We start from the raw sequence: 27,267 nt of genomic DNA on the forward strand, positions 1-27,267 counted from the left end.
TTTAAATTAAGAGAGTGATAAGAGAGTGCCTAAGATTTCATTGTAGGATTTTAGGTGGTGTGTGTGTGTGTGTGTGTGTGTGTGTGTGTGTGTGTGTAGGGTTGAGTAGCAAGATTTACAGCAAACACTAGTTGAGACATCCATGAAAAGACTATACTAAATGATCTATTTAACTTGGTCATATGAGGAAAATCAATCTCTGAGAAATGTCTTATGTAAAAGAGATAGTGACTTTGGTGTTTATATGACTCCCTGCATGAGTCTGGGTAATGTGGGAGGCCTGTTCCCACCTTTTAAAGGGTTCCTATGAAGAGGAGAGAGGAATAAGAAACTTTTAGATAGAAAGATAGCAGAGAGGAGACAGACAGAAACACAGGATAGCTTCAGGAGGACCTGGATCAAAATCCACTGGTTCCTTCTGTCTCTTCAAAAGGGCTTTTTATAACAATGCCAAGGGGTGGGGCAAAAGACCTCCTCCTTGCTAGATCAAAGCATACTGCACAGCCAAGTATAGACCCTTCCAAACACCTGTAATGTGGGGATTTATCAAGGCAACTCCATGTAGTTAAAAAAGGAGGTTTAGGGCTGGAGAGATGGCTCAGCGGTTAAGAGCACTGGGTGTTCTTTCATAGGTCCTGAGTTCAATTTCCAGCAACCACATGGTGGCTGATAACCATCTGCAATGAGATCTGGCGCCCTCTTCTGGTCTTCAGGTGAACATGCAGACAGAATGCTCTATACATAATAAATAAATAAATCTTTAAAAAGGAGGTTTATTTTGGGGTAACTTACAGCTAGTAAAGGGGTTGGTTACAGGATCCAGGAGAGGTGAGGTGCAGTTCAACAGGGTTCTCTGGAGAACTCTGACTCGGTCTGCCCTCCAGCATCTAGGATTTCAAGGAACCAAGAGGGCCGGCACATCTGGATCTCGGGTCTTAAGGGCTCCCGGCTTGGCCCTGCCCCAGGGGAAGGTCATAGGTAGACGTGGCAATTACCAGAAGCCTCACTAGGGGTAGTACTTCCAGGTCAAAGCTGGAACAGCTACCCACTACACACCTGGTAACCATGCCCATGGTCAAATCATCCCCTTATGCACTCCTGCTGGGTAAAGCAAGCTCAGATTCTTGGATCCTGAGTAAGTTCACACTAGGAAATCTCTGTGGGTCTCTACAGCTCCCCCTTCTTAATATAATAAAGATCCTCTCAGACCCCTCAGATAGACTGGGCCTGCTTTAGGTCATTCTTCCCTAGTCAACCTTACCCATCAAGTATACTTTCCATCAAGTATACTCTGTCTTAGGTTGGAAGCTAACAAGAAGAACGTTGCCTGTCCCTGACTACCAGCCTCTGGCAGGGGGAAGTACAGAGCTTAACTCAGCTCTGACTGAGGTCCCTACTAAGAGCTTGCAAGTAGTTGGAACAACCACAGCAATCCCTATGGCTGCCACACCCCCCAGTAAAGGAGTAGAAGATAACCAAGATGGAATGTCCTTTTTGGATGGGTCTAAGATGTCTATAACAGCCTTAGCTGTGCCAAGCCCTTTTTTAATTCAATAAACTCTTAATGAAAATGCATCAAATGAATCAATAAACTCCTGATGCAACTGCATCAAACTTAGATTCCCTTAGCTTCACCAAACCATGGTTCATCAATATCAACAGATTAACATAATTCTAGTATGAATATTACTAGACATATTTACAACTAGCATGAATATTACTATACATATTTATAATTCTTACATTCAATTGCAAACTCTCTATAGGACTACTTTACAAACTTTAGCAAACATCTAAAAGAGATCTCTTAACAGAACTATTTACATTTTTTTCAAACAAGACAGAGTACATGAATCATAAGTCACCACAGTTAAACTTGTAGGCAAACTCAAAACTTTCATTTCTGAGATTTGCAAAAGCTCAGAAAAGTCAGTTCTAATAACAGTCTTATAGTTCCCCTAAAAGTTTGAAATTAGAGCCTAATTCATCAGTGGCTCTAGAGTCTTTGTATCCAGCTCCCTTGATCCCAGGATTTGGTGAGTGCTGCTGCCAGGGGGTTGTAACACTTGGGATGACATTGCACCCCACCAAGCCACCTTCCCCACCAGGTCTTTCTAGCCATTCTGGAGCTGGCGGAAGTGTGCCCAGTGGCAGACAGTCACTGGCCAGGGGGCAGTCCCTTTACCCAAATTCATTGCAGTTCCCCTGAATCAACTAAGTTCAAACAAACATTACTGAAACTTCACTCTCAATTACGGCAGCACTTTCAGTTAGCTTTCCCTAGGAGAGCTGCCCTAGGGTGAAGGTGGTTGTCGTAGTAACTAAGCTGCTACAGAGCTGCTTTCGGAAAGCTTTCTGCGCAGTCAGCAAACAGAAACTGTGAGTTGGACTGCTAGCTCTGGTCAGGCATTTACAACCCCAGTCCTGAGGCCTAAGCACTCTCAACTGCCTCTCACCCCAGGGGCTCAAGGTTCCTCCTGCTTCTATGAGCCATAGCTCTCAAGCAGCCCTGGCTCCAGGAGGAAACCCAGCTGCTATGAGCTGTGGTTTCTCTCACACTATATTACCCTGGGTGTCTGGCTGTTCAATTACAGGGAATATTTGAAGGCCTTGTGCCTCTTTCTCTCTGCTAGCTACCTCCTGAATGCTGGCTTGAAGGAAGACACAGTGCTAGCTAGCAGCCAGGGTTTATCATGTTATGGGAGGTTTTTAGACCGGGGAAATTATGTGAGGCTTTCCCATTCTGATAGATGATTCCTCAAGTGAATCTAATCCCACCCCTACAGAAGGAAAAGAGACCTGGGCAGGAGAGACCTGAAGAGCTTCCAGTTGTTGAGAAAGAGAAATTAAGTTTTTCAAGCCCTTTAGTTCCTCCCTTGCCTCATCCCAAGACTTCTGTTCCTTAAATTCTGCTTCATGGCCCAAAGGGAGCTGACCCTGATTGAATTATGTAAAAGTGTTCTCATCTAGTGGCACTGTTGGTGGAATGGAGGGTTTTGTCTTGTCCATGTCTGCCTCAGGGAAAAATCCCCCTACCACTCAAGGCTTAGATCTAAACTGTCCTGAATTAACGCCCACAGGCCAAAAGCTTCCATGAGAATCTTTTCTGGGCCCATATTCCTCATCATATTTTTGCATTTCAACTCTGATTCTCCCCCAGGAGTCTGTGTCCAGAGTCCCACAGTTGGAAAACCAAGGACACAGTTCCTCTACAAACTCCAAGAACCTCTGTACTTGTTGCAATTCTACCTTAACTCCCCCAGTTTTCAGACTTTCTACAAGTGAATATACAAACATCTGCTTACTATTTCCCTGCCCCATTTCGGCTTTTCTTTCTCAGACTGCTAAATCCACAGTGGCTGCTTGTTCCTGGATGCTGTTTTCAGGTCCAGCACTAGGGAAATTCTACTCTTACCCTAAGTTTCTTCCTATACAATATTCTTATGCCTAAGCCCTATATTCTTTCCTAATTTAATAGATAGAAATTAAGAAAGAGAGAGAGAGAAAGAGAGAGAGAAACCTAGATAGATTCTTGCTACAACCTTATTTTTCTATATGCGGTTTTTGCTCCTGAAGAATAAAATACCACCACCTTAACCTTTTCATATAAAACTGGACATGTCCAGCTGCTTCCGTGGGGTTTTCCTACTTTCACTTCCTCTGCACCCAAGTAAGTCCCTAGTTCTGGTGCTATATGTGGGAGGCCAGCTCCCATCTTTCAAAGGGTTCCTATGAGGAGGAGAGAGGAATAAGAAACTTTTAGATAGAAAGATAGTAGAGAGGAGACAGACAGAAACACAGGATAGCTTCAGGAGGACCTGGATCAAAATCCACTGGTTCCTTCTGTCTCTTCAAAAGGGCTTTTTATAACAATGCCAAGGGGTGGGGCAAAAGACCTCCTCCTTGCTAGATCAAAGCATACTGCACAGCCAAGTGTAGATCCTTTCAGAGAAACCCTGTCTCAAAAACAGCAAAACAAAGAAAAGCCGCTTTCCCAGGCAGCTGCCGAAGATGGCAGAGGTGCAGGTTCTAGTACTGGATGGCCGGGGCCATCTTCTGGGCCGCCTGGCGGCCATTGTGGCCAAGCAGGTACTGCTGGGCCGGAAGGTGGTGGTTGTGCGCTGTGAGGGCATCAACATTTCTGGAAATTTCTACAGAAACAAGCTAAAGTACCTGGCGTTCCTCCGAAAGCGGATGAACACCAACCCCTCTCGAGGCCCCTACCACTTCCGAGCTCCGAGCCGCATTTTTTGGCGCACTGTGCGAGGCATGCTGCCCCACAAGACCAAGCGAGGCCAGGCTGCCCTGGAACGCCTCAAGGTGTTGGATGGGATCCCTCCACCCTATGACAAGAAAAAACGGATGGTGGTCCCCGCCGCCCTCAAGGTTGTGCGGCTGAAGCCTACCAGAAAGTTTGCTTACCTGGGACGGCTGGCTCATGAGGTCGGGTGGAAGTACCAGGCAGTAACAGCCACTCTGGAGGAGAAACGGAAGGAAAAGGTCAAGATCCACTATCTGAAGAAGAAGCAGCTCTTGAGGCTACGGAAACAGGCAGAAAAGAACGTGGAGAAGAAAATCAGCAAGTTCACAGAGGTCCTCAAAACCAATGGACTCCTGGTGTGAGCCCAATAAAGACTATTTGCTTCAAAAAAAAAAAAAAAAAAAAGAAAGAAAAAGAAAAAAGAAAAGCCAAATAAATAAATAATAAAATAAACTAAACAGGGCACACAAGGTCCCACTCCTCCCTGAGGATCTATAAGTAGTTAATGGTGGCTGGGTAAGGGAGAGAGACGTTTTCTTTGGTAGTATAGGCACTGGTTCGTTGTGATACTTCTGTGTATAACTGTTAGTAAACTCATTGGTTCACTTTTTTAAAAGACATGAACATTGAAGGGAGATTAGGGGGCGGAAGAGGGATGGGAAAGGGAAAGGGCCTGAAAGGGGATAAGAAATGGTAACAGGGATGACTATGATCAAAATACACCATATACCTATATGAAGATGTCATAGTGAAACACATCATTATGTATAATTACTATATACCAGTAAAAAAAAAAAACTTTAAAAAGGAACTTCTAGTACATAATCAGACATACCTTTTTTTTTTTTTTTTAAATGTCTCATGTAGCACAAACTGGCCTCGATTTTGAGGATAATCTTGAACTTCTGATCCTCTTACCCCCACCTTCCCAGTGCTGGTATTACAGAAGTGTGCCACCACACTCCGCTAAACAGTGGTTTCTGTTCCCCAGGGCTGGAAGTATCTGTTTTTCATAATAGCCCTTAAGTAGGGCCAGACCTGGGGTGTTGAGGTTCTGACAAACATGTGTAAAAGGCTTTACTGTCTGTCTGTTCCTGTCTCCTGCTGGTGATGCCAATAGGGATATTTCTTGTCTAACTTGATTTCTGAGAAGACTTATAACCATCCAATTAGAAGAATTATATTCTTCACTTTTTCAAGCTACTTCTCATATTCCTGGATCATGACCTTCAATTCACACATGAACTCGGCACAGCTCTGCACATCCTCTTTTCCCACCAGGATAGTATATTTATTTCTGGGCACAGGAATCTTCAGGGCATTAAACATCTTTTCAAAACCATTTGCCAAGCTGGCCTTGGCCACATTGGCCTGTAGTAAGCCCAGTCAATCACTGATGATTTCTTAGAGTAGTCAGCCTAGAGTGGAGGGTCTCATTCCAGATATTCAGGGAGTTTACAATTGTCTTTTGGTTTCAGGGTATGATCTCTCCCAGAGCTACCCAGTGTATGGTTTTGGGGCAAGTTTACATCCTACACATCTTAGGATCCTTTACCAACCACAGCAGAGTACAGCCTCCAGCCTGTGACCAGCTCTTAAAGGGAACAATATACTATTCTCTGCTGACCTGATGTAACTTGCTTGGTGTTCTCATCTGATTTAGACATAGTACCTGTTTTGTGTTTCTTTAGAATCTCATATATCTAAATTACAAAACTTTTTACATTGTCATATGAATTACTTATTCCTCCTAGAACTATGGACCTTTTTTAATTTGTAGGTTGTTTTATTTCTATAGGCCCATATATGCAAATAAGTTATGTTAGTGTTTTGTGAGTGAATAAATAAATATAATATTGAGTAGTCACATGTAGGCATTACTTGTCATTTTCCATGAAAAAATAGTGGAGTACATATTGCTATATTCACAAAAAATGGACATTCTTAGAGAGATAGCACCACATAGTGGAGTATGGTCTCTGGAGGGAGACAGATACAGGTTTGAATCCCAGTGATGCCATTTATCTACCTGTGAACTTGAACAAATATATTAACTTAGAGTTTCATGATCCTCTTTATAAAATGTGAATATTCCTGTTTCCTCTTAACTCTTGGCCTGTAGCATGTGCTGAGTAAATGGTAGCCATCATCATTAATTGTAGCCTCTTTTTTAGATCTGTTTGGTGAACTTTACTTATTTAGTTGCCTTACTGTTAGATGTAATCAGCCTGCTTTGTGATACACCCTGTAATTACCAAGGTTCAAAGATTTGAAATTGTTTCAAGAACTTGTTTTGCAAGTATCAAGTACAGAAAACGATTTTAAAATACCATTGCTTGTCTACCATTTAAACATTCTATACTAAACATTTTTTTTTGAGACAGAGTTTCTCTGTGTAGCTCTGACTATTCTGGAGCTCGCTCTATAAACCAGGCTGGCCCCAAACTCACAGAGATCCTCCTGCCTGTGCCTCTTATGTGCTGGGATTAAAGATGTGTGCTACCGCTGCCCAGCTCTAGTAATCATTTTTAAATGAAGGATGTGACTATGATATGTATACTGCAGAACTGAAGTTTCTATTTAATCAACTCTGCTTATAAGCACAAGAAATCCTAGACTTCTTGGTAGTGGGTGAGGGGTTACTTACAGGAACATAAATTACCCAAAAACAGCTGCATCACCAAGGCCAACCACAGCACGGGGACACCTCACAAAAGCTGTTAACCTGGAGCTCACTGCACAGCCTGAAGGTAGCTCAACTGGTTGGAGAGTGTCTTTACCAGGGGTGTTAATCCTAAACCTCTCCCAGGCAGCTCAGCTGGTTTCTGTTTCAGGTTGCTCATCTTGTCTAAGAGTGACTTTCAACAGCTTTACTATTTATGGAGTGTTTCAGTCTCGGATGGAACTGTCACACAACATTCCACCCTTAAGTCTAATCAGAAAGTTGGTTGTGTCCATTACCATTTGTTCCACGCTTGCTCTAGCTGGCACAGCTCACCTGGAGCTTCCATAATGAAGCATGCAGGATCCACATTTAAGGAGGGTGTTTGGCCTTAATCCTCCTCAGTATCCCTAGTAGCAACTTGTGGCACTATAAGAGCTAGCTCATGGGGAAACGGGACATTTTGGGCCTAGTCCTAGCTTTATTTCTCCAAATTCTGCAACTGACATGTACAATGTCTTCAGCAATAGATTCTTACCATTCACTTCTGGATGCAACCAGCAACCATGGCTCCTCGGCCAACAGCCCCTAGGGAGGTAACCAAACCATGGCACTGGGAGTTTCAATCAACCTTATGGCTTTTGGGAGCATCTGTTGCTCCCTTGGCAAAATACCCTTATTTACTCTTTGTGAACTAATGCCTCATGCTTGCTTCTTTAGGTGTACTCACATGTCTCTTCAATGGCTTTCCAATTAGCAAAGCACTGAGAGGTTAGCACTATGTCATATGTATAGCAGAACTTTTCCAGAAGACAGACAGGACAAGGCAACATCTTGAACTACTAACCCATAACAAATAGTGGGGTTACAAAGATAACCTTGATGAATCACTCTGAAAGTCTGCTGTCATCTGCTTGAGCATCCCCAAAGTTCACAACTAAGAAGATACTAAAGTTGAAAACAACAAGGTCTAATATAGCATGGAAAGGTTCCATCCATTTGTATAAATAGCTTCCTCCACAAATCAAGGTTGGATAGAATAGCAGGGAGAGGAGGCAGTGACTTAATTAGCTCTCTTTACTCCTCAGTCATTCTCTGTGAGCCATTACATTTCCATATCCTAGAGTTCTTCCACAGAGCTTCTCTGTATTTTTCCTCCCTTGATGAACTCAGTGGGCCTGACTCAGGCTTCTCAGCTCTATCCAAGGCCAAGGAGGAACTTGGCCCTGTTCATCTCTGCTGTACCTGATGGTTCTCTGTATCCAAGATTTGGCCTTTGGTTAGCACTGTAGCCATAGCTGTTGTCATTCAGGCTGGGCAAACCATCTCCACCCCTAGCATAACCTTTGCTTTCAGGAAGTGTATCCTACAAAATGTACTAAGGTGGGGAATAATTACCTACCCTTGTGACAGGCTTGGTTGTCTTCACCTGTATAGTTCTATTGTTGCTGGAAGTTTCTCTGGTCCCACCAAGCCCCAAGGTCCCATGTTTCTCAGGTCTGCCCAGCCCCATGGTTGGGATGAATCTCTCCTACCCAAGTCCCACAGCTGCTTGGTCCCAAGTAAACACACAGAGGTTTATATTATTTACAAACTGTATGGCCTACGGCTCAGGCTTCTTATTAGCTAGCTCTTATAACTTAACTCAGCTCATAACTATTAATCTATGTATCACCACATGTTCCATGGCTTTACCTGTGTCCTATTACATGTTGCTCCTTGGATGGCGGTTTTGTGTCTCCCTTTACTCTCTTGTCCTTTCACTCTCTCTTGGATTTTCCCACCTGGCTCCATCCTGCCCTGCCATAGGCCAATGAAACTTTATTTATTAGCCAATGGGAGTAACACATATTCACAGCATACAGAAAGATATCCCACAGCATTCTATCATAGATGCCTTTTGCTACCCATAGCCAGGACTATACATTCACTCTTCCCTAACTCATATTTAGTTTTGTCATGTCCCTATTGGCCACCAATTATGTTGTATGACAGACTTTTCATGGAGAGATGCAATACACAAACATCTCCTCACACCAGACAGGGAATCCAGAACAGACCCAAGTAAGGATACCATAAAAGTCCAACCTTGGTGAACCAATGAGTTTTATTGGGGTTACTTACAGAAATATGAGCAAGGGGTTATTTACAGGAGCAGAAATGACTCAAAAACAGTCACATCACCAAAGCCTCCCTTAACATGGGTGACAGCTAAAAAAAACCTGGCAACTTGGAGCTCTTAGCACAGCCTGTAGGCAGCTTAACTGGTTGAAGAGTGTCCTTACCAGGTGGCTCAGTTATCCTAAACCTCTCCCAGGCAGCTCAGCTGGTTTCTGTTTCTTTCAGAATGCTTGGCTAGTCTCTGATTTCCCAGGTGGCTGTGCTAGTCCGAGGGTGACTCTCAGTAGTCTTTGTCTATTCTTGGGGAGAAAGGAGCCTAGTACATCTGATCAGTTTCAGGGACTTCCTGGAGCTATTTTGAGTTGTTTACCTCTGTCTTAAGGAGCTTCCCTGTACAATCTTATTCCATGCAGTTTCAGTCTCCAGGAAACTGCTATAGAATATCCATCCTCATGTTTACAAGGCACTTAGTTTACTGACTGCCCATCTCCCCAGCCCTTCCCTTCAGCTTCTTAATACAGATCATCCCAAAGCACATTAGACAGTAAAGATAGAATTACTTTTCTCATTTCCAATCTTAATTACTTCAGCTATGTTCCAAAAAGTGGTTTTGACATTGTAAGTTTACGTTGACCATTGATTCATCTGTCCCTTGAAGTTCATGAAGTAGGTTTCATGACTGCCTGTGTCAATTCCCTATATTCTATTTTTTTCTCAATTTCCAAGTTATTTCTCCATGGATAGCTATCTAAAAACTGTCCTTAAAATTCACTTTTTAAAAATTCTTCTCTCATGTATTACATCTTGACCTCAGTTTCCTCTCCCGCCACTCCTTCCAGTCCCCCTCTCACTTTTCCTTCTCCCCCAGATCTACTCCTCCTCTATTTCCCTTCAAAGAAAGGGCAGGCCTCCCAGGGATATCAACAAGATATGGCATAACAAGTTACAATAAGACTAGGCACAAACCCTCATATCAAGGCTGGACAAGGCAACCCAGTAGGAGGAAAAGGATCCCAAGTACAGGCAAAAGAGTCAAAAGACATCCCCCATTCCCACTGAAAGGACCTATGTAGGCACAGGATACCCCAAGATCAAGCACAAAGGAGATTGATTTGCCCCAGAGGGAAAAAGGGTAGGGAATAAGAGACAAAGACAGAAGATAGGACTAGGAAGAAGGGGAAGGGAACAAGGGAGAGGAGGAAGGAATATTTGCCCCAGAGGGACAAAGGACTGCCTCTGGATAGAAAGGAGTCAGATGTGGCCCATAGGCAAATGAGTTTATAATGGGAAAAGGGGAAACTCTGTGTTAGGATGAATTGGTTAATTTTGATTGGGCATGTTAATTCGGGTAGCCAAAAGGGGTTTTTGATTGCTGGACTTCAATACATTTGATAGATGGACCCTTGGTAGTTGGCCTCAGGAGGAGGAAGTGGCCAACTAAGGGAATGGACCTTGGTGGCTAACTTTAGCTAATCTAATGGTTTAGCAAGGCGGAAGAGAGGGAAGGACAAGACCTGCCAGAGCCATGTTTGCCATGCTTGGGCTAGAGCCCTTTACCCACTGTTAAGAGTCCCACCAGAACACTAAGCTACATAACCATAACATATGTGCAGAGGACCTAAGTCAAACTCATACAGGGTCGGTCCATGATTGTTGCTTCTGTCTCTATGAGTCCCTATGAACCCTGCTTAGTTGATTCTGTGGGTTGTGTTCTCATGGTGTCCTTGACCCCTCTGGCTCCTATAATCCTTCCTCCCTCTCTTCTGTGGGGTTCCCCTGTTTCCCCCTAGTGTTTGGATGTGGGTCTCTACATCTGCTCCCATCAGTTGCTGGATGATGCCTCTCTGATGACATTTGGGCTGGACACTGATCTTACCTTAGCACATTTTACAGGCAGGACAGATTGTAGGTCCAAGGTTTTGTGACTGGGTTGATGTCCAAATTCCACCGCTGAGAGTCTTGCCTGATTATAGAAGATGGCTGGTTAGGCTCCATATCCCCCATTACTTCTTCCCTAGGGTCACTCATAGGTTTCAGGGAGTTTCACTGCACTAAGTTTCTATATCACCCCTCAATTCCAGTCATCTCTCCTGCCATCCCTCCTCCTATGCCTGATCCCTCCTGTTTCCATCCCCACCTAACCCCATTCCACCTGCAAAATCTTTTCTATTTCCCCTTCCCAGGGAAATCATGTATCCCCCTTGAGCCATCCTTGTTACTTAGCCTCTCTGGGTCTGTGGATTGTAGCATGATTATCATTTACTTAACAATTAATGTCCACTTATAAGTGAGTACATATCATGTTTGTCTTTTTGAGTCTGGGTTACCTCATTTAGGATGTTTTTTTTTCTAGTTCCATCCATTTGCCTGCAAAATTCATTATGTCATTGTTTTTAACAGCTGAGTAATACTCCATTGCATAAATGTACCACATTTTCTTTATCCTTTGAGGGACATCTAGGGTTGTTTCCAGTTTCTGGCTATTATGAATAAAGCTGTTATGAACATAGTTGAGCAAGTGTCCTTGTGGTAGGAGGGAACATCCTATATGCCCAGGAGTAGTATAGCTGGGTCTTAAGGTAGATCCATTCCCAATTTTCTGAGGAACCATCATATTAATTTCCATAGTGGCTGTACAAGTTTGCACTCTCACCAGCAATGGAGGAGTGTTCCCCTTGATCCACACCCTCTCCATCATGAGCTGTCACTTGTGGTTTTGATCTTAGCCATTCTGACAGATGTAAGATAGAATCTCAAAGTAGTTTTGATTTGCATTTCCCTGATGGCTAAGAATGTTTAACATTTCTTTAAGCATTTCTCATCCATTTGAGATTCCTCTGTTGAGAATTCTGTTTAGATTTGTACCCCAGTTTTTAATTGGTTTATTTGGTTTTTTGATATCTCGTTTCTTGAGTTCTTTATGTATTTTGGATATTAGCCCTATGCTGGATATGGAGTTGGTAAAAATCTTTTCCCATTCTGTAGGCTGCCATTTTGTGCTATTGATGGTGTCCTTTGCTTTACAGAAGCTTTTCAGTTTCGTGAGGTCCCATTTATAATTGTTGATCTTAATGCCCACACAATTGGTGTTCTGTTCAGGAAGTTATCTCCTGTGCCAATGTGTTCAAGGCTATTCCTGACCTTTTCTTGTATTAGATTCAGTGTATCTGGTTTTATGTTGAGGTCTTTGATTCACTTTGACTTGAGTTTTGTATAGGGTGATAGATATGGATCTGTTTGCATCCTTCTACAAGCTGACTACCAGTTAGACCAGCACCATTTGCTGAAGATGTTTCTTTTTTCCACTGTGTATTTCTGGCTTCTTTATCAAAAATCAGGTGCCCATGGGTGTGCGGCTTTATATCTGGGTCTTTGATTTAATTTCATTGATCAACCTGTCTGTTTGTATGCTAATACTATGCAGTTTTTATGACTATATTTTTGTCAGGTCCCCTGAGACTGGAGTTACAGACCGCTGTGAGCTGCCATGTGGGTGTTGGGAATTGAACCTGGGTCCTCTGGAAGAGCAGTCAGTGCTCTTAATCACTAAGCCATCTCTCCAGACCCACAGTTTTTATTATTATAGCTCTGTAGTACAACTTGAAATCAGGGATGATGATACCTCTGGAAGTTCTTTTATTGTACAGGATTGTTTTAGCTATCCTGGTTTGTTTGTTTGTTTGTTTTCATATGAAGTTGAGTATTGTTCTTTCAAGGTCTGTATAGAATTGGGTTGGAATTTTGATGGGAATTGTGTTCAACCTGTAGATTGCTTTTGGTAGGATGGCCATTTTACTATTGTTAATCCTTCTAATCTATGAGCATGGGACATCTTTCCATCTTCTGATATCTTCTTCAGTTTCTTTCTTCAAGGACTTGAAGTTCTTGTCATACAAGTCTTTCACTTGCTTGGTTAGAGTTACCCCAAGATATTTTATATTAATTGTGGTTATTGTGAAGGATGTTGTTTCCCTGATTTCTTGGTTCTTTTGTCATCTGTGTATAGAAAGGCTACTGATATTTTTCTTTTTTCTCTTTTTTTGGTTTTTCGAGACTGAGTTTCTCTGTAGTTTTGGTGCCTGTCCTGGATCTCGCTCTGTAGACCAGGCTGGCCTTGAACTCACAGAGATTCTCCTGGCTCTGCCTCTCGAGTGCTGATATTAAAGGCATGCGCCACCACAGCCCGGCTCTGATTTTTTTCTTTTTAGTTAATCTTGTATCCACCCACTTCACTATAGGTGTTTGTCAGCTGCAGGAGTTCCCTGGTAGAATTTTTGGGGTCACTTATTATCTTAGGTTTTCTAGTGCTATGAGGAGACATCATGACCATGGCAACTCTAATGAAGGAAAACATTTGAGACTGGCTTACAGTCTCAGAGGTTTAGTCCATTATTGTCATGGTGGGAAGCATGACAGCATACAAGCAGACATGGTGCTGGAGAGGTAGCTGAGAGTGCTACATCTTGATCTGCAGGCAACAGGAAGTACATGGTCACACTGGGCGTGGCTTGAGCATGTATGAGAATTTAAAGCCCACTTCCATAGTGACACACTTCCTCCAACAAGGCCACACCTACTCCAATAAGGCCATACCTCCTAATAGTGCTATTTCCTATAGGCCAAGCATTCAAACACATGAGTCTATGGGGGCCGTATCTATTCAAACCACCACACTTATGTATACTATCATATCATCTGCACATAACAATACTTTGATTTCTTCCTTTCCAATTTGTATTCCCTTGATCTCCTTCAGTTGTCTTATTGCTTCAGCTAGAACTTCAGGTACTATATTGAATAGATATGGAGAGAGTGGACAGCCTCGTCTGGTCCTTGATTTTAGTGGAATTGCTTTGAGTTTCTCTCCGTTCTTTTGTTTTTTGTTTTTTTTTTTGATGTTGGTTGTCAGCTTGCTGTAAATTGCCTTTATTATGTTAGGTATGTCCTTGTATCCCTGATCTCCCCAAGACTTTTATCGTGAAGAGGTGTTAGATTTTGTCAAAGGCTTTTTCAGCATCTAATGAGATGATCATGTGTTTTTTTTCTTTAAATTTGTTTATATGGTGGATTACAGTGATTGATTTTCAAATGTTGAACCATTCCTGGATCTCTGGGATGAAGCCTACTTGATCATTGTGGATGGTCTTTTTTATATGTTCTTGGATTTTATTTGCAAGTATTTTATTGAGCATTGAGGTGTTTTTTGTTTGGTTTTTTTTTTTACATCTATGTTCATGAGGGAAATTAGTTTATAATTCTCATTCTTTGTTGAATCTTTGTGTGGTTTGGGTATCAGGGTGACTGCGGCCTGATAAAATGAATTTGACAATGTTCCTTTTGTTTCTATTTTGTGTAATAATTTGAGAAGTATTGGCATTTGCTCTGCTTTGAAAGTTTGATAGAATTGTGCACTAAAATTGTCTGGCACTGGGTTTTTGTTGTTGTTGTTGTTGTTATTGTTGTTGTTGTTGTTGTTAGGAGACTTTTAATGACTGCTTCTATTTCCTTAGGGGTTACAGGTCTGTTTAAATTGTTTATATGATCTTGGTTTAACTTTGATAAGTAATATCTATTGAGAAAATTATCTGTTTCTTTTAGATTTTCCAATTTTGTGGAATACAGGTTTTCAGTTTTGTTTTTCCCTTTTTAAAAAAAAAAAACTTTTATTCTTCTCTCATACATTACATCCCAACTGCAGGTTTCCCCTCCCTCCACCCCTCCCAGTCCCTTCCCCTACCTCCCAGAGAACATGTTTTTAAATATGACGCAATGATTCTTTGGATTTCCTCAGTGTCTGTTGTTATATCCCCTTTTAGTTTCTGATTTTGTTAATTTGGATATCCTCTCTGTGTCTTTTAGTTAGTTTGGATAAGGGTTTGTTAAATTGCTACTATGAGATTTCTCCAGTTTCTTTATGTAGGCACTTAGTGCTATGAACTTTCCTCTTAACACTGCTTTCGTTGTGTCCCATAAATTTGGGTGTGTTGTGCATTCATTTTCATTGATTTCTAGGAAGACTTTAATTTCTTCCTTTCTTTCTGCTTTGACCCAGTGTTCATTCAGTAGAGATTTGTTCAGTTTCCATGAGTTTGTAGACTTTCTGTTGTTTTTGTTGTTGATGAAATCCAGCTTTAATCCGTGGTGGTCTGATAGGATGCAGGGGTTATTTCAATTTTCTTGTATCTGTTGAGACTTGCTTTGTTACCAAGTATGTGATCAATTTTGGAGAATGTTCCATGAGGTGCTGAGAAGAAGGTGTATTCTTTTGTGTTTGGATGGAATGTTCTGTAGATTCTGATAGGCCCATTTGGTTCATAATGTCTGTTAGCTCCATTATTTCTCTGTTTAGTTTTTGTCTGGATGACCTGTCCATTGGTGAGAGTGAGATATTGAAGTCTCTCACTATCCATGTGTGAGGGTCTAAGTGTGATTTAAACTTTAATAGTGTTTCCTTTACAAATGTAGGTGCCCTTGCATTTGGGGCATGGATATTAAGAACTGAAAGATCATTTTGGTAGATTTTTCCTTTCCCATCTATTTTTATTATTTTTGGTTTGAAGTCTATTTTGTTAGATATTAGAATGGCTACACCAACTTGCTTTCATTTGCTTTGAAAATCTTTTTCCAACCCTTTACTATGAGGTAATTTCCATCTTTGATGTTGAAGTGTGTTTCTTGTATGTAGGATAGATTCTGTTTTCACATCTATTCTGTTAGTCTGTGTCTTTTTATTGGAGAATTGAGTCCATTGATACTGAGAGATATCAATGACCAATGATGATTGTTAATTTCTGTTATTTTGTTGTTGGTGTTGTTGTTGTTGTTGGTGGTGGTGGTAGTATATGTGTGTGTGTATGCGCGCTTCCCTTCTTTTGATTTTGCTAGTGTGAGATTATTTCCTGTGTTTTCATGTGTGTAGTTAACCTCCTTGAGTCTGAGTTTTCCTTCTAGTGCCTTCTGTAGGGCTGGATTTGTGGATAGATATTATTTAAATTTGATTTTATCATGGAATGTATTATTTCCCCCATCTATGGTGATTGGAAGTTTTTCTGGGTATAGTAGTCTATGCTGACATCTGTGGCCTCCTGGAGTCTGTGGGACATCTGTCTTGGCCCCTTCTAGCTCTTAGAGTCTCCATTGAGAAGTCAGGATATAATAGCTCTGCCTTTATATGTTACTTGGCCTTTTTCCCTTGCAGCTTTTAATACTCTTTCTTTGTTCTGTATGTTTAGTGTTTTGATTAGTATGCAATGAGGGGCCTTTCTATTCTGGTCCAATTTGTTGTCTTCTGTATGCTTCTTGTATCTTTATAGGTACATAGGCATGTCCTTCAGGTTAGGAAAATTTTCTTATATGATTTTGTAAAAATATTTTCTGGGCCTTTGAGCTGGGATTCTTCTTCTATTCCTACTATTCTTAGGTTTAGTGTTTTCATAGTGTCCCAGATTTCCTGGATGTTTTAGGTCAGGAATTTTTTAGATTTAACATTTTCTTTGACCGATGTATCTATTTTTTCTATGGTATCTTCAATGCCTGAGATTCTCTCTTCCATCTCTTGTATTCTGTTGGTGATGTTTGCTGTAGTGATGATGTCTGTAGTTCCTGTTCACTTACCTAGATTTTCCATTTCCAGAATTCCCTGTTTGTATTGTCTTTATTGCTTCTATTTCCAGTTTCAGGTCTTAAATAGTTTTATTCATTTCCTTCAACTGTTAGTTTTTTCTTGGCTTTCTTGAAGGAATTTATTCATTTTTATCCAAATTTTTGTCTTTTCCTCCGTGTTTAAAGGGATTTATTAATTTCCTCTTTAAGGACCTTTATCATCTTCATAAAGTTGGTTTTAAGGTTGTTTTCTTATGTTTCAGCTGTGTTGAAATGTTCAGGCTTGCTGTAGTAGGATAGCTGGGCTCTGATGGTGACATATTGCCCTGGCTGTTGTCAATGATATTCTTACACTGGCATCTAGGCATCTTGATTTGAGGTGATTATAGGTCTAGGTGCCAATTTCCCAGTTTGCCTCTGTTGGATGGCTGTTTTCTTCCCTTGGTTTCTGTTTCCTCTCTGGTCTTCTTGCAGGAGTGTCCTGGGGTTGAGTAGGTCAGTCTCCACCCAAGCTGGAGGCTGGACTTCAGATGACTGGGGTGGCCTCTGGTCAAGCAGGGAGTTTCCACCTAAATTGGGGGCTAAAGTTCTGGCAGCTGGTGTGTCCTTTAGTCCAGCCGAGGGTCCTCTGGGAGTCAGGATGTGGTAACAAGGAGGGGAGGGCTGATTGGGGGTGGGCTGGGCAGGCACTGAGAGAGTTGGGGGAGGGCATTTACGTGGGGTTCTGGCTGCCAGCTTAGCCTCTGGTAGAGCAAGGGCTTCCATTGGAATTATGGGCTGGGATATCCTGAATATTTACTTTTATAGGAAGAAATACCTATTTAACTTATTTGTGCTGTTGGGTTTATATATGTGGAGTTACAGACTGTGTTTACTTGTTACAGGTTGATGAAAGTCCTCGAAGTTTGAAGACAGACTGTCTGGTTATAAAGCATTTTTTACGAAAAATCATCATAGTTCATCACAAGGTGAAGTTGTTCATTCTTTAAATAGAATCAATTTATCTATAGTTTCTTTAAAACAAAAACAAAACAAGAACCTCACTGAGGAGCCCTGACTGGTCTAGATCTTGTTATGTAGACCAGGCTGGCCTAGAACTCAAAAGTCTGCCTGCCTCTGCCTCCTGAATATGGAATCAAAGGTATGCACCCCCATGCTAGGCTCACCTTGGTTTAATTTTGGTAGATCATGAGCTTTAGGTTTTCTAGTTTAGAAGAACATACATTTTTTTTTAATATAAGACCTAATGATTCTCTAAATTGCATAGGCATTTGTTGTAATAGTTCCCTTTTTAATCTCTAGTTTTATTCATTTGAGTCTTCTCTGTAGCCAGAAGTTTTCCTGTGTTCTGTAGCCACTCAGTCCCAAATAAACACACAGAGGCTTATATTAATTACAAACTGTTTGGTCTATGGCTCACGCTATTGCTAACTAGCTCTTCTACCTTAAATTAACCCATTTCTATTTATATATTTCCATGTGTCTCGTGGCTTTACCTGTGTTCCATTACATCTTGCTCCCCCAGCGGCCCACAGTGTCTTCCCTTACTCTGCCTTTCTTCTCCCTATATCTTTGCTTGGATTTCCTGCCTGGCTATAACATGTCTTGCCATAGGCCAGAGCAGCTTCTTTATTAACCAATGGTAGCAACACATATTCACAGCATACAGAAAGACCATCCCATAGCACTTCCCCCTTTTCTGTCTAATCAAAAAAGAAGGTTTTCATTTTAACATAGTAAAACTACATATAACAAAACATTATCAAGCAAGAATTATAGTTACAATATCTATTCTATTTGTGTTTGGCAAATTTAAATAAAATATTCTATCATTCTATCATATATCTATTTTTGTGAGTCTAAAGTTTTATATCTAATTTTATCTTTTATCATGACTAAGGAAAACTATAATTATAACTACCTAGTCTTTAACTCCATCAAAGACCCCAGAAGGATACAATATTATCTGAGTAAATTGAAGTTCATTGCAAGCAACTTCCACCATTCTAGAAATGACAGAGACAGCTGGCTGTCTGGACAGTCATCCAAAGTCCTTTTGTAACATTGGGGCATCTATCTTCAGCCTACATTCCCACCTACACTTCTCTGTTGGCTAGTTTGGCTAGGGCTTTATGTCTTGTTTATCTTCTCAAAGACCCAACTGTGAGGATTTTTTGTTTTCATGTAGTTAGTGTGTACCCTGATCATAGTGACTTCTTTCCTTCTGTTGACGTGGAGCTTGTTCTTTCTCTCCATGTGTAAGGCGTTTGTTACTTGAGATTGCTCCTGATTTCTTTTTCTTTTTCTTTTTTTTTTTTTTTTTTTTGGTTTTGGTTTTGGTTTTGGTTTTTTGAGACAGGGTTTCTCTGTGTAGTTTTGGAGCCTGTCCTGGAACTCACTCTGTAGACCAGGCTGGCCTCGAACTCACAGAGATCGGCCTGCCTCTGCCTCCCGAGTGCTGGGATTAAAGGTGTGCACCACCACCGCCCAGCTTTCTCACTAGTTTTTGTTTGAAGTCTGTTTAGTCAGATATTAGAGCAGCAACACCTGTTTGTTTCCTAAGTCCATTTACTTGGAACACCTTTTTCTGTCCTTCAACTTAAGGGTGTAGTATCTGTCTTTTGACATGAAGTTTTTGGAGCCAACAAGTAAATCTTTCCTAGTTTTTGGCCCAATCTACTAGTCTTTTCCTTTTGGGGGGAAATTGAAGCCATTAATATTCAGAGTTATTAATGAGAGATGTGTATTGATTCCTGCCATTTCATTGATTTTGTAGTATTTGCTTTTCCTATTCTCTTGCTTAACTGTTGTTCTGGTGTGGTTTGTGTGTGTGTGTGCATGTGTGTGTGTGTGTGTGTGTGTGTGTGTGTGTGTGTGTGTCTGGCTGGCTATTTGATGGTATTTTCTTCTTCTTTTACCTCTGTCCTTGTTGAATTGTTCCAGTTCCTCCACTTTGTCTTCAAGCGCAGATATTTTGTTCTCTCCACAACACATTATGTTGAAGAGACTTTCCAGAGTTGTTTTATTTGACTTACTATGGTTTTTTCTATCCAGTGTTTCGGCTTGTTTTCCTTCAGTGTTTCTTTTTGTGGAATCCTGTAGATGTAACCAACCGTCTTATTAAATAAGAAACACAGAGCCGATTCAGAGAAGAAAGCCAAGAGGTCAGAACTAAGAGCCTTACCCTTCCTGCTTCAGCCAAGAGAGCTCTCCGAAAAGGGAGCTACTTCCTGTGTGTTTGTCTTTATATAGTCTAGCTGTTCTGCCTTCTCATTGGTTGTAAACCCAGCACATGACTGCTTCGTCACTGCCTGTATGTACAGCCCTCCAGGTCCTCTATGGTATTGAGATTAAAGGCGTGTGTCTCCCATGTTGGCTGTATCTTTTTACACACAGAGATCTACCTAGCTCTGTCTACCAAGTGCTGGGATTAAAGGCGTGCACCACCACCGCCATTCTCTTTCTATGGCTCTAATAGCTCTGACCCCCGGGCAACTTTATTTATTAACATACAATTAAAATCACATTTCAGTACAAATAAAATACCACCATAGAATCCCTCTTTTATGCCATCCATTGCCGTCCTTATTTCATTTCTCTGTGTCTTTGAGCACTTATAATCATTCTGTCTGGGATTTCATCTACCTCACTTTCCTTAGACAAAATTTTATAGGATTAGAAATTTTGGAGGTATTATAGTGTCTTAGTTATTTCTGTTTCTTATGTTACTGCATTGAGGTTTATCATCTGGTGTTACTTCATTGCTTTTTTTTTTTTTAATCAACTATATTGCTTCAGTTAAAGAATTTTCAATTTTTAAGTAGGATTTGGATGTGATAGAGTTTAATATGTACTTCAGGGAATAATACCTAGTCCAGTAGCTCAGGGGTGCCTGGCATGGGTTCTATATTCTTAGGATATTAGCTGGAAGAGCAACCACAGCTCATCTGCTTTATACTGCTGTGCAAATGCCATTCTAGCAGTTAACAACAGTGGCCCCTCACTTCATAATTGGTAGAGATAAACAACCAAGACTAGTATGGATCCTACTCAGATTTTAGTCAGTAAAATGAGTTGGGAGCAAGAGAGATTGCTCCGTGGTTAAGCACACATTGTTTTCCCTCCCACTTCTAATCTTTTGTGAAATGGTGAGCAGTATGAGCTTTTGCAAGAGGACCTGAGTTCAATTCCCAGCACTCATATCAAGTGGCTCCTAACTACCTGTAACCAGCCCCAGGGGATCTGACACCCTCTCTGGCCTCTGGTGTCACTGCACCAATATGAACATATACAAATCATTAAAAATTTTAAAGTCAATTTTCAAAAGATTAGAAGTAGGAGAGTGGGAAAGGATCAGAACTAAGGATGAGACTTTGAAAATAATTGATGTAGGTAAAGAAGCTGGGAGGGGGAAGTTGGGGTTGTAGATCTGAGAGGTTACAGTTAAGATGTGCAATGAGAAGATAAGGGTGAGAGAAGAGAAATAAGCGGGGGTCGGCATAAGAGATGCCGGTGAAGAGCATAGTAAAGTATGCCTCGGGGTAAGCTGGTTGAGACGCATGAACAGTCCTGAAACCAAACTGAACAATACAAACAAGAACAAAACCATCCCGAGACATGCATGCAAGCGTGAGAAATAACAGAAAGTAAGAAATAAGAGCCTGTGGAGTGAATTGCTTGCACAACTGTGCTGAGTTGAAAATGAAGTTCTCAGATTCCCTCTGACTCTCGAAGGTTCTGTGTAGTGCTGTGGGGGCTTTGGTCTCCAAAGCTTCAGTGTTAGTGGGTTCTGGCCTGTGGGGAAGGGGAGGTTTTCAATCCTTTTCTGGTGGTTCCCTGGGATCCCTGCACTCCACTGAGGCCTATTTTGGTCCTGCAGGTTGGGTGTGGGAACAGCAACACTTCTCTTGTAGCTTCTACTACTCTGTGTGTGGACGTTTTTTTTTTAAATCTCTGTCCTGACTAGTATGAAATCTTACCCTTCATTTGTTGTTTTGCAGCTCAAGTTTAATTTCAGTTTAACGGTGAATGGGATCCATTCTGCAGAGATCTTTGGGTCTGTAAATGATTTTATGGCTCTGAATGATTTTTAAGCATGATTGCCCTGTGTTTACAACAGGTTTACAGTTTGATTTCTTAGTCCAAAATCTCTTTGAAACTAATCCTGAAACCCTCACATTTCTTATTCTATATTAGCTTTTAACAAATAAATATGTTCCTCCTAACCTTACATGTCTCTCCCTTTCACTGAGGCGAATGAGCTTTAAAGTTGTGGTTTTCCTTTTGGTTTTTGGTTGCTGAATTCCAGTGATCTCTGGGTGGTAGTAGTCATGAGCCAACTAGAGACTGATTTGAGAGTTGACTTTGTTTTGTTTTGCAGGGCAGAGAACGAACCGACTTTGAGACTGTCCAATGGCATCACTCTTGCTGTGGGCTTTCAGCATTATGTGAGGTAGAAGCTAGAAATGGCCTCCTTGCCTTTTCTTTTCCTCTTCTCTCCCTTTCTCCTTCCCTCCAATCCCCCTCCTCTCTTCTTTTCTTGTATTTCTTTTGTTTAGAAGAGACCTGTGTGTGTGTGGGGGGGGAACAAATCAACTACCTTCTTTGTTGGAGAGGATGAGAGCCTAATTCTTCTCATTGTTCTTACCTGACAGCAGCCTCTGACCTACACAGGAAAGTAGTGTGCCCAGAAGCAGACTCTGAGGTGTCACGGGGCCAGTGTTAGGCCATTTGCTCACAGTCATCACACACAATACTGATCTTTGAATGATTTTGGAAACATATGCTTAGAACCATAGAGTATAATTGTAATGGAGAGAATATAATTTGAGGACAAAAACTATCATGAGAGACAACAAAAGCAGGGGCCATGATATAGTCTTTGGAATGCCAGTTTTTCTGATCTTATGCAGATAAGATAATGTGGTAGGCGTATGGCTATGTGTATACTGAGCAGTTAAGGAACATTAAATAATTTCTTGAAGAAGAAAAAAGTCAAATTTGTCTCATATGTTTTTTAATAGTAAGCCCAAGTTGAGTTCCAGTGGGTCACACTGCAGCAGAATCCACCCTGTGCTCGGACATCCAGCAGTGCTGTCCGTCCCTGACGGCATGGCCGACATGGGCTCGGTGGGCAGACTGACACTGACTCCAGTTGCTGCTCTATGCCCCAGTCCCAAGGGCTTCTCCAGCCAACTGAACAGGATTTCTTCAGTTTCCATATCCTTTGGACAGGTTCTATCCAATTGCCTTTGAAGATGAGTTTTTAATTCTAATCTTAGGCAAGTCTTTATATATGAGTTATGTATCTGTAACTCTGTATGACTGTATAAAAGTATAACCCAGTGTGAATGCTAGGCTTGCAGTATTTGCCAAAGAACTGAATACAACAACAGATAGTGAAAGGCAGAGATGACACCAGAAAAAAATGGTTGGAGTCTAGTGTGGTGGGTCTTGTTTGCCTTACTAAGTAATGTGACCTGCATTCTCTATGGTGGGAAAACACTGAAGGATTTGGCAAGAGCCTGTTCAGAGTGCTGTAGGAGAAAAGTAGTGATTACCAAGCAAGTGAGTGAAGTGGAATAAGAGCCAGTAAGTCCTGAGTTCACACTGCGTGTGTAGAAAGGCAAGAGTTAACACTTGAAGAACTTAATGTAAGGAAACCAGTGTTCAATACTGAAGTTGAGAGCCTGGAGCAGGAGTGGTTTTGTTTATTTGTTTGTTTTTAAGATGGGATCTCTTATATGCCAGGCTGGATTCAAACTCAGTAGCTTTGGATTCCCTTAGACTTACAATCCTCTGCCTCCATCTCCCAAGTGCTAGGATTATAGATGTGAGCCACCACCCCTGGTTTATCCCATGAGTAAATGTTCTATAGTGTCTTGTTGAGACTGGGATATGGGGGTGTCAATGCTGTTCCCTAGAAGCAACTGGTTTAACCAGCCTAGCTCTTGCTTCCTCAGCTTTAAAGATGAAAGTATCTCGTGGATTGATTTTTCTCCTGCAAAGATGGAGAACTATAATCCATATGAAGCTCCTCACACAGGAATGTCCAACCCATGACTGTAATGTCATGTGGCCCAGGATAGCTATGAATGTGGCCCAGCACAATGTTGTAAACTTACTTAAAACATCGTGAGTTTTAAGTTTTTGTTTTTGTAACAATGGGAATTTTGTAGATGACCACATCATGTTACAATACCACACAAAATAAATGTGTGTGTGTGTGTGTGTGTGTGTGTGTGTGTGTGTTGTGTAGGCATGAATGGCTTCAATTTTGTGGTGGTGTGCAGCTTCCCAGGTTACCTTCCATGTGCAGATAGTCAAATTGGCACCATCAGACATTATATGCTTTCGGTGACTTGACAAGTGAAATATTGATTATCAATATATACGTATTTTTTGAGACAAGGTTTCTCTATGTAGCTTATGCTGTCCTGGAACTTGTTCTGTAGACCAGACTGGCTTTTAACTCACAGAGATCCACCTGCCTCTTCTTCCCAAGTGCTGGGATTAGAGGTGTACATCACCACCACCAGGACTGATTAGCAATAATATTTTAACTTATCATTGCAAACCATAGGTGTTTAATGTTATTCACAAAGCAGGTAAATGTTTTTGATTTTTCCTCGCCTCCTTTGTGCCTCACCAGTCTCCCACCATGCTTTACAGTCAGCCCTTTGTTTCTCACTTCATTGAAGATCCAGACATAAATCCAAACACTTATGGACACCTGATTTTTGACAAATACACCAATATTATACAATGGAAAAAAGAAAGCATTTTCAACAATGGTGCTGGTCTAACTGGATGTTGGCATGTAGAAGAATGCAAATTGATCCATATTTATCACCCTGCATAAAACTCAAGTCCAAGTGGATCAAAGACCTCAACATAAATCCAGATACACTGAACCTGTTAGAAGAGAAAGGGGGAAATAATCTCGAACATATTGGCACAGGAGACAGCTTCCTGAACAGAACACCAATAGCACAGGCACAAAGGTTGAAATTAATAAATGGGACCTCATGAAAGTGAAAAGTTTCTGTAAGGCAAAGGACACATCAAGAAGCAGCTGAGATGGAAAGACCTAAGCTTTGCTGTCTGTTTTCCTATCAGCTAATTTTCATGATAAAAGTAAATGCTGTCCTTTCTCCATTACCATTATTTTAATCCCAGTGTGACCTCTACAATGACCCTAGAAAACAGAACCCCAAAATTATGAGTGAAAAAAAATTGTTCAACCCAAAGTAGATGACCACTCTTTTGTCAAGCCAAATAATAAGGCTGTTATATAACACATTGTGTAGAACAGTGTTCTAAAGAGAAAACTTAGATTGCCTTGCCAGACTGCCAGAGAGAATCTCCAGGCTGTGGAGCAAGCAGGGACACTCACCTAGAGTCTGGTGGATCTGAGATGAGATGATTTGAGAGCCAGGAAGCTAGAACTTATAAGAAAACAGAAGAGAAATGCACAGATTCAGAGCTCCATAGGCCAGTGCTGGCCCACACAAAGCCAAGACAGTTTCCATCCCTATCAGGCTAAATGGAAAAATTCATATTTCATGGCATCAGATTGGAGTTTCCCGAATAATGGGTGGATCCTTGGGGCTCACTAGCTGTCCAGCCTCACTTAATTGACAAATTTGAGGCAAGAGAAACACTGTCTCAAAATAGGATGGATGGTATCTGAAGAATGACAGCCAAGTTGTCCTCTGACCTCCACATGCACACACAAACACACAAAGTGAAGACAAGGGCTGGTCCTGAGGGCTTATTCTTATAATTCCAGAACATGGGATCCTGAAGATGGAAAATGCCTGGGATACAGAGTGAGAACCTCCCCCCAGAACCCTCCCGCCTCCGAACAAAAACCAATGAATTCAAGATTAAGACTTTTTCAGGCATTCAAAAGAGTCAAGAATTCACTAACAAGCAGTATTATAAAAATGCTTAAGGAAATCCTTTAAATTTTGTATTTTTTTTTTTTTGTGGTTTTTCGAGACAGGGTTTCTCTGTGTAGCTTTGCGCCTTTCCTGGAATTCGCTTTGGAGACCAGGCTGGCCTTGAACTCACAGAGATCCGCCTGGCTCTGCCTCCCGAGTGCTGGGATTAAAGGCGTGCGCCACCACCGCCCGCTAAATTTTGTATTTTTTAGCTGGGTGGTGGTGATGTATACCTTTGATCCCAGCACTCAGGAGGCAGAGGTGGGCAGATCTTTGTGAGTTCTAGGCCAGCACAGAGTAAATTCCAGGATAGCCTGTGCTACACAGAGAAACCCTGTCTCGAAAAACCAAAAGACAAAGTACTCTTTGACAATTTCATGCATGTATATAATATATCTTGGTCCACCTCCAAATCTTACTTGACAACAATAACATGAGCCAATCAGGAAGAAATGGAAGTGTATTGTTGGATTCTTCTATATATGTCAACCGTTGACTCCTGTTAAAATTTTAAAGCCTAAAGCAATGAGTCATGACTAATGTGTCAAAACAGAGATAGAATACTCAATCCAAAATAGAGTTCAAAAATAGTAAAGAGAACAAATGGAAAACATATAACAAGGGGATTTAATACCATGGCTGTATTCATATTAAATGTAAATGGTTTTAAGTGTCCAATTAAGAGCTAGTAATATAGTTCAGTCGGTAGAGTGCTTAACTAGTGTGCTCAGAGCCCTGCATTTGGATTTCCGTACTACATAAACTGAGCATAGTGGTATATACCTGTAATCTCAGCACTCAGGAGGTGAATACAGGATCAAAAGTTCAAGGCCATCCTTGGCTACATACATAGCTTGAAGCCAGCCTAGCTACATGAAACCCTACCTTAAAGGAAGGTAGGGCTTGAGAGATGGCTTAGTGGTTAAGAACACTGGCAGTTTTTCCAGAGTTCAATTCCCGGCTCCCACATAGCAGTGCACTACTGTCTGTAACTCCAGTTCCAGGGGACCTGATGCCCTTTCTGGCCTTTACAGGCACTTCATGCATGAGCCAAACGGCATGCAGACAAAACACCCATACAAATAAAATGAAAATGATTTTTAAAAGTAAAGCACCAGCTGAGCAGTGATGGTGCATACCTCTAATCCCAGCACTCAGGAGGTGGAGGCAGGCAGATTTCTGAGTTGAGGGCCAGCCTGGTCTACAGAACGAATTCTAGGACAGCTAGGGATATGCAGAAAACATACCCAATCATAAGACAACCATATGCTTGGATTCTGGACACTCTATTTTTTTAAATTCTTCACATTGTATGTGAAGCAACTCAAAGATCCTCAGACCCTGGACAATGAGTGTGGTGGCCTCAGTTCCTATGCTAATGCCTGCTGAGATCTGTGAAGGAGACTTTGAGAGTTCAGCTTCCTTTGTTCTGTGACTTTCTTTTTTTTTTTTTATTGTTCTAAGTTCTTTTTTTTTTTTTTTTGATTGATTTATTTATTATGTATACAGTGTTCTGCCTGCATGTATGTTTGCAGGCCAGAGGAGGGCACCAGATCTCATTATAGATGGTTGTGAGCCACCATGTGGTTGCTGGGAATTGAACTCAGGACCTCTGGAAGAGCAGTCAGTACTCCTAACCTCTGAGCCATCTCTCCAGCCTGTTCTGTGACTTTCTA

The 27,267-nt window shown here is 41.4% G+C and overlaps 2 protein-coding genes across 2 annotated transcripts in view; both read left to right on the forward strand.

Moving 5' to 3' along the window:
- The window catches only part of Top6bl (TOP6B like initiator of meiotic double strand breaks), an 87,007-nt gene that overhangs the window by 31,378 nt on the left and 28,362 nt on the right, over window positions 1-27,267 (forward strand). The window contains 4 exon segments of the mRNA XM_059263263.1: window positions 17,531-17,614; window positions 21,647-21,702; window positions 22,027-22,098; window positions 22,670-22,859. Coding sequence (XP_059119246.1) covers window positions 17,531-17,614; window positions 21,647-21,702; window positions 22,027-22,098; window positions 22,670-22,859 — 402 coding nt within the window.
- Window positions 3,996-4,654, forward strand: LOC131911265 (large ribosomal subunit protein uL13-like). The gene has a single exon (XM_059263253.1). It carries the CDS (start codon window positions 4,012-4,014, stop codon window positions 4,621-4,623), a length of 612 nt encoding a protein of 203 aa, XP_059119236.1. The 5' UTR covers window positions 3,996-4,011; the 3' UTR covers window positions 4,624-4,654.

The sequence above is a fragment of the Peromyscus eremicus genome, chromosome 1, assembly GCF_949786415.1.
Source record: "Peromyscus eremicus chromosome 1, PerEre_H2_v1, whole genome shotgun sequence".
NCBI lineage: Eukaryota > Metazoa > Chordata > Mammalia > Rodentia > Cricetidae > Peromyscus > Peromyscus eremicus.

Excerpts from the sequence above, each read along its gene's own strand:
- LOC131911265 (XM_059263253.1), top strand. The coding sequence starts at position 4,012 with ATGGCAGAGGTGCAGGTTCTAGTACTGGATGGCCGGGGCCATCTTCTG.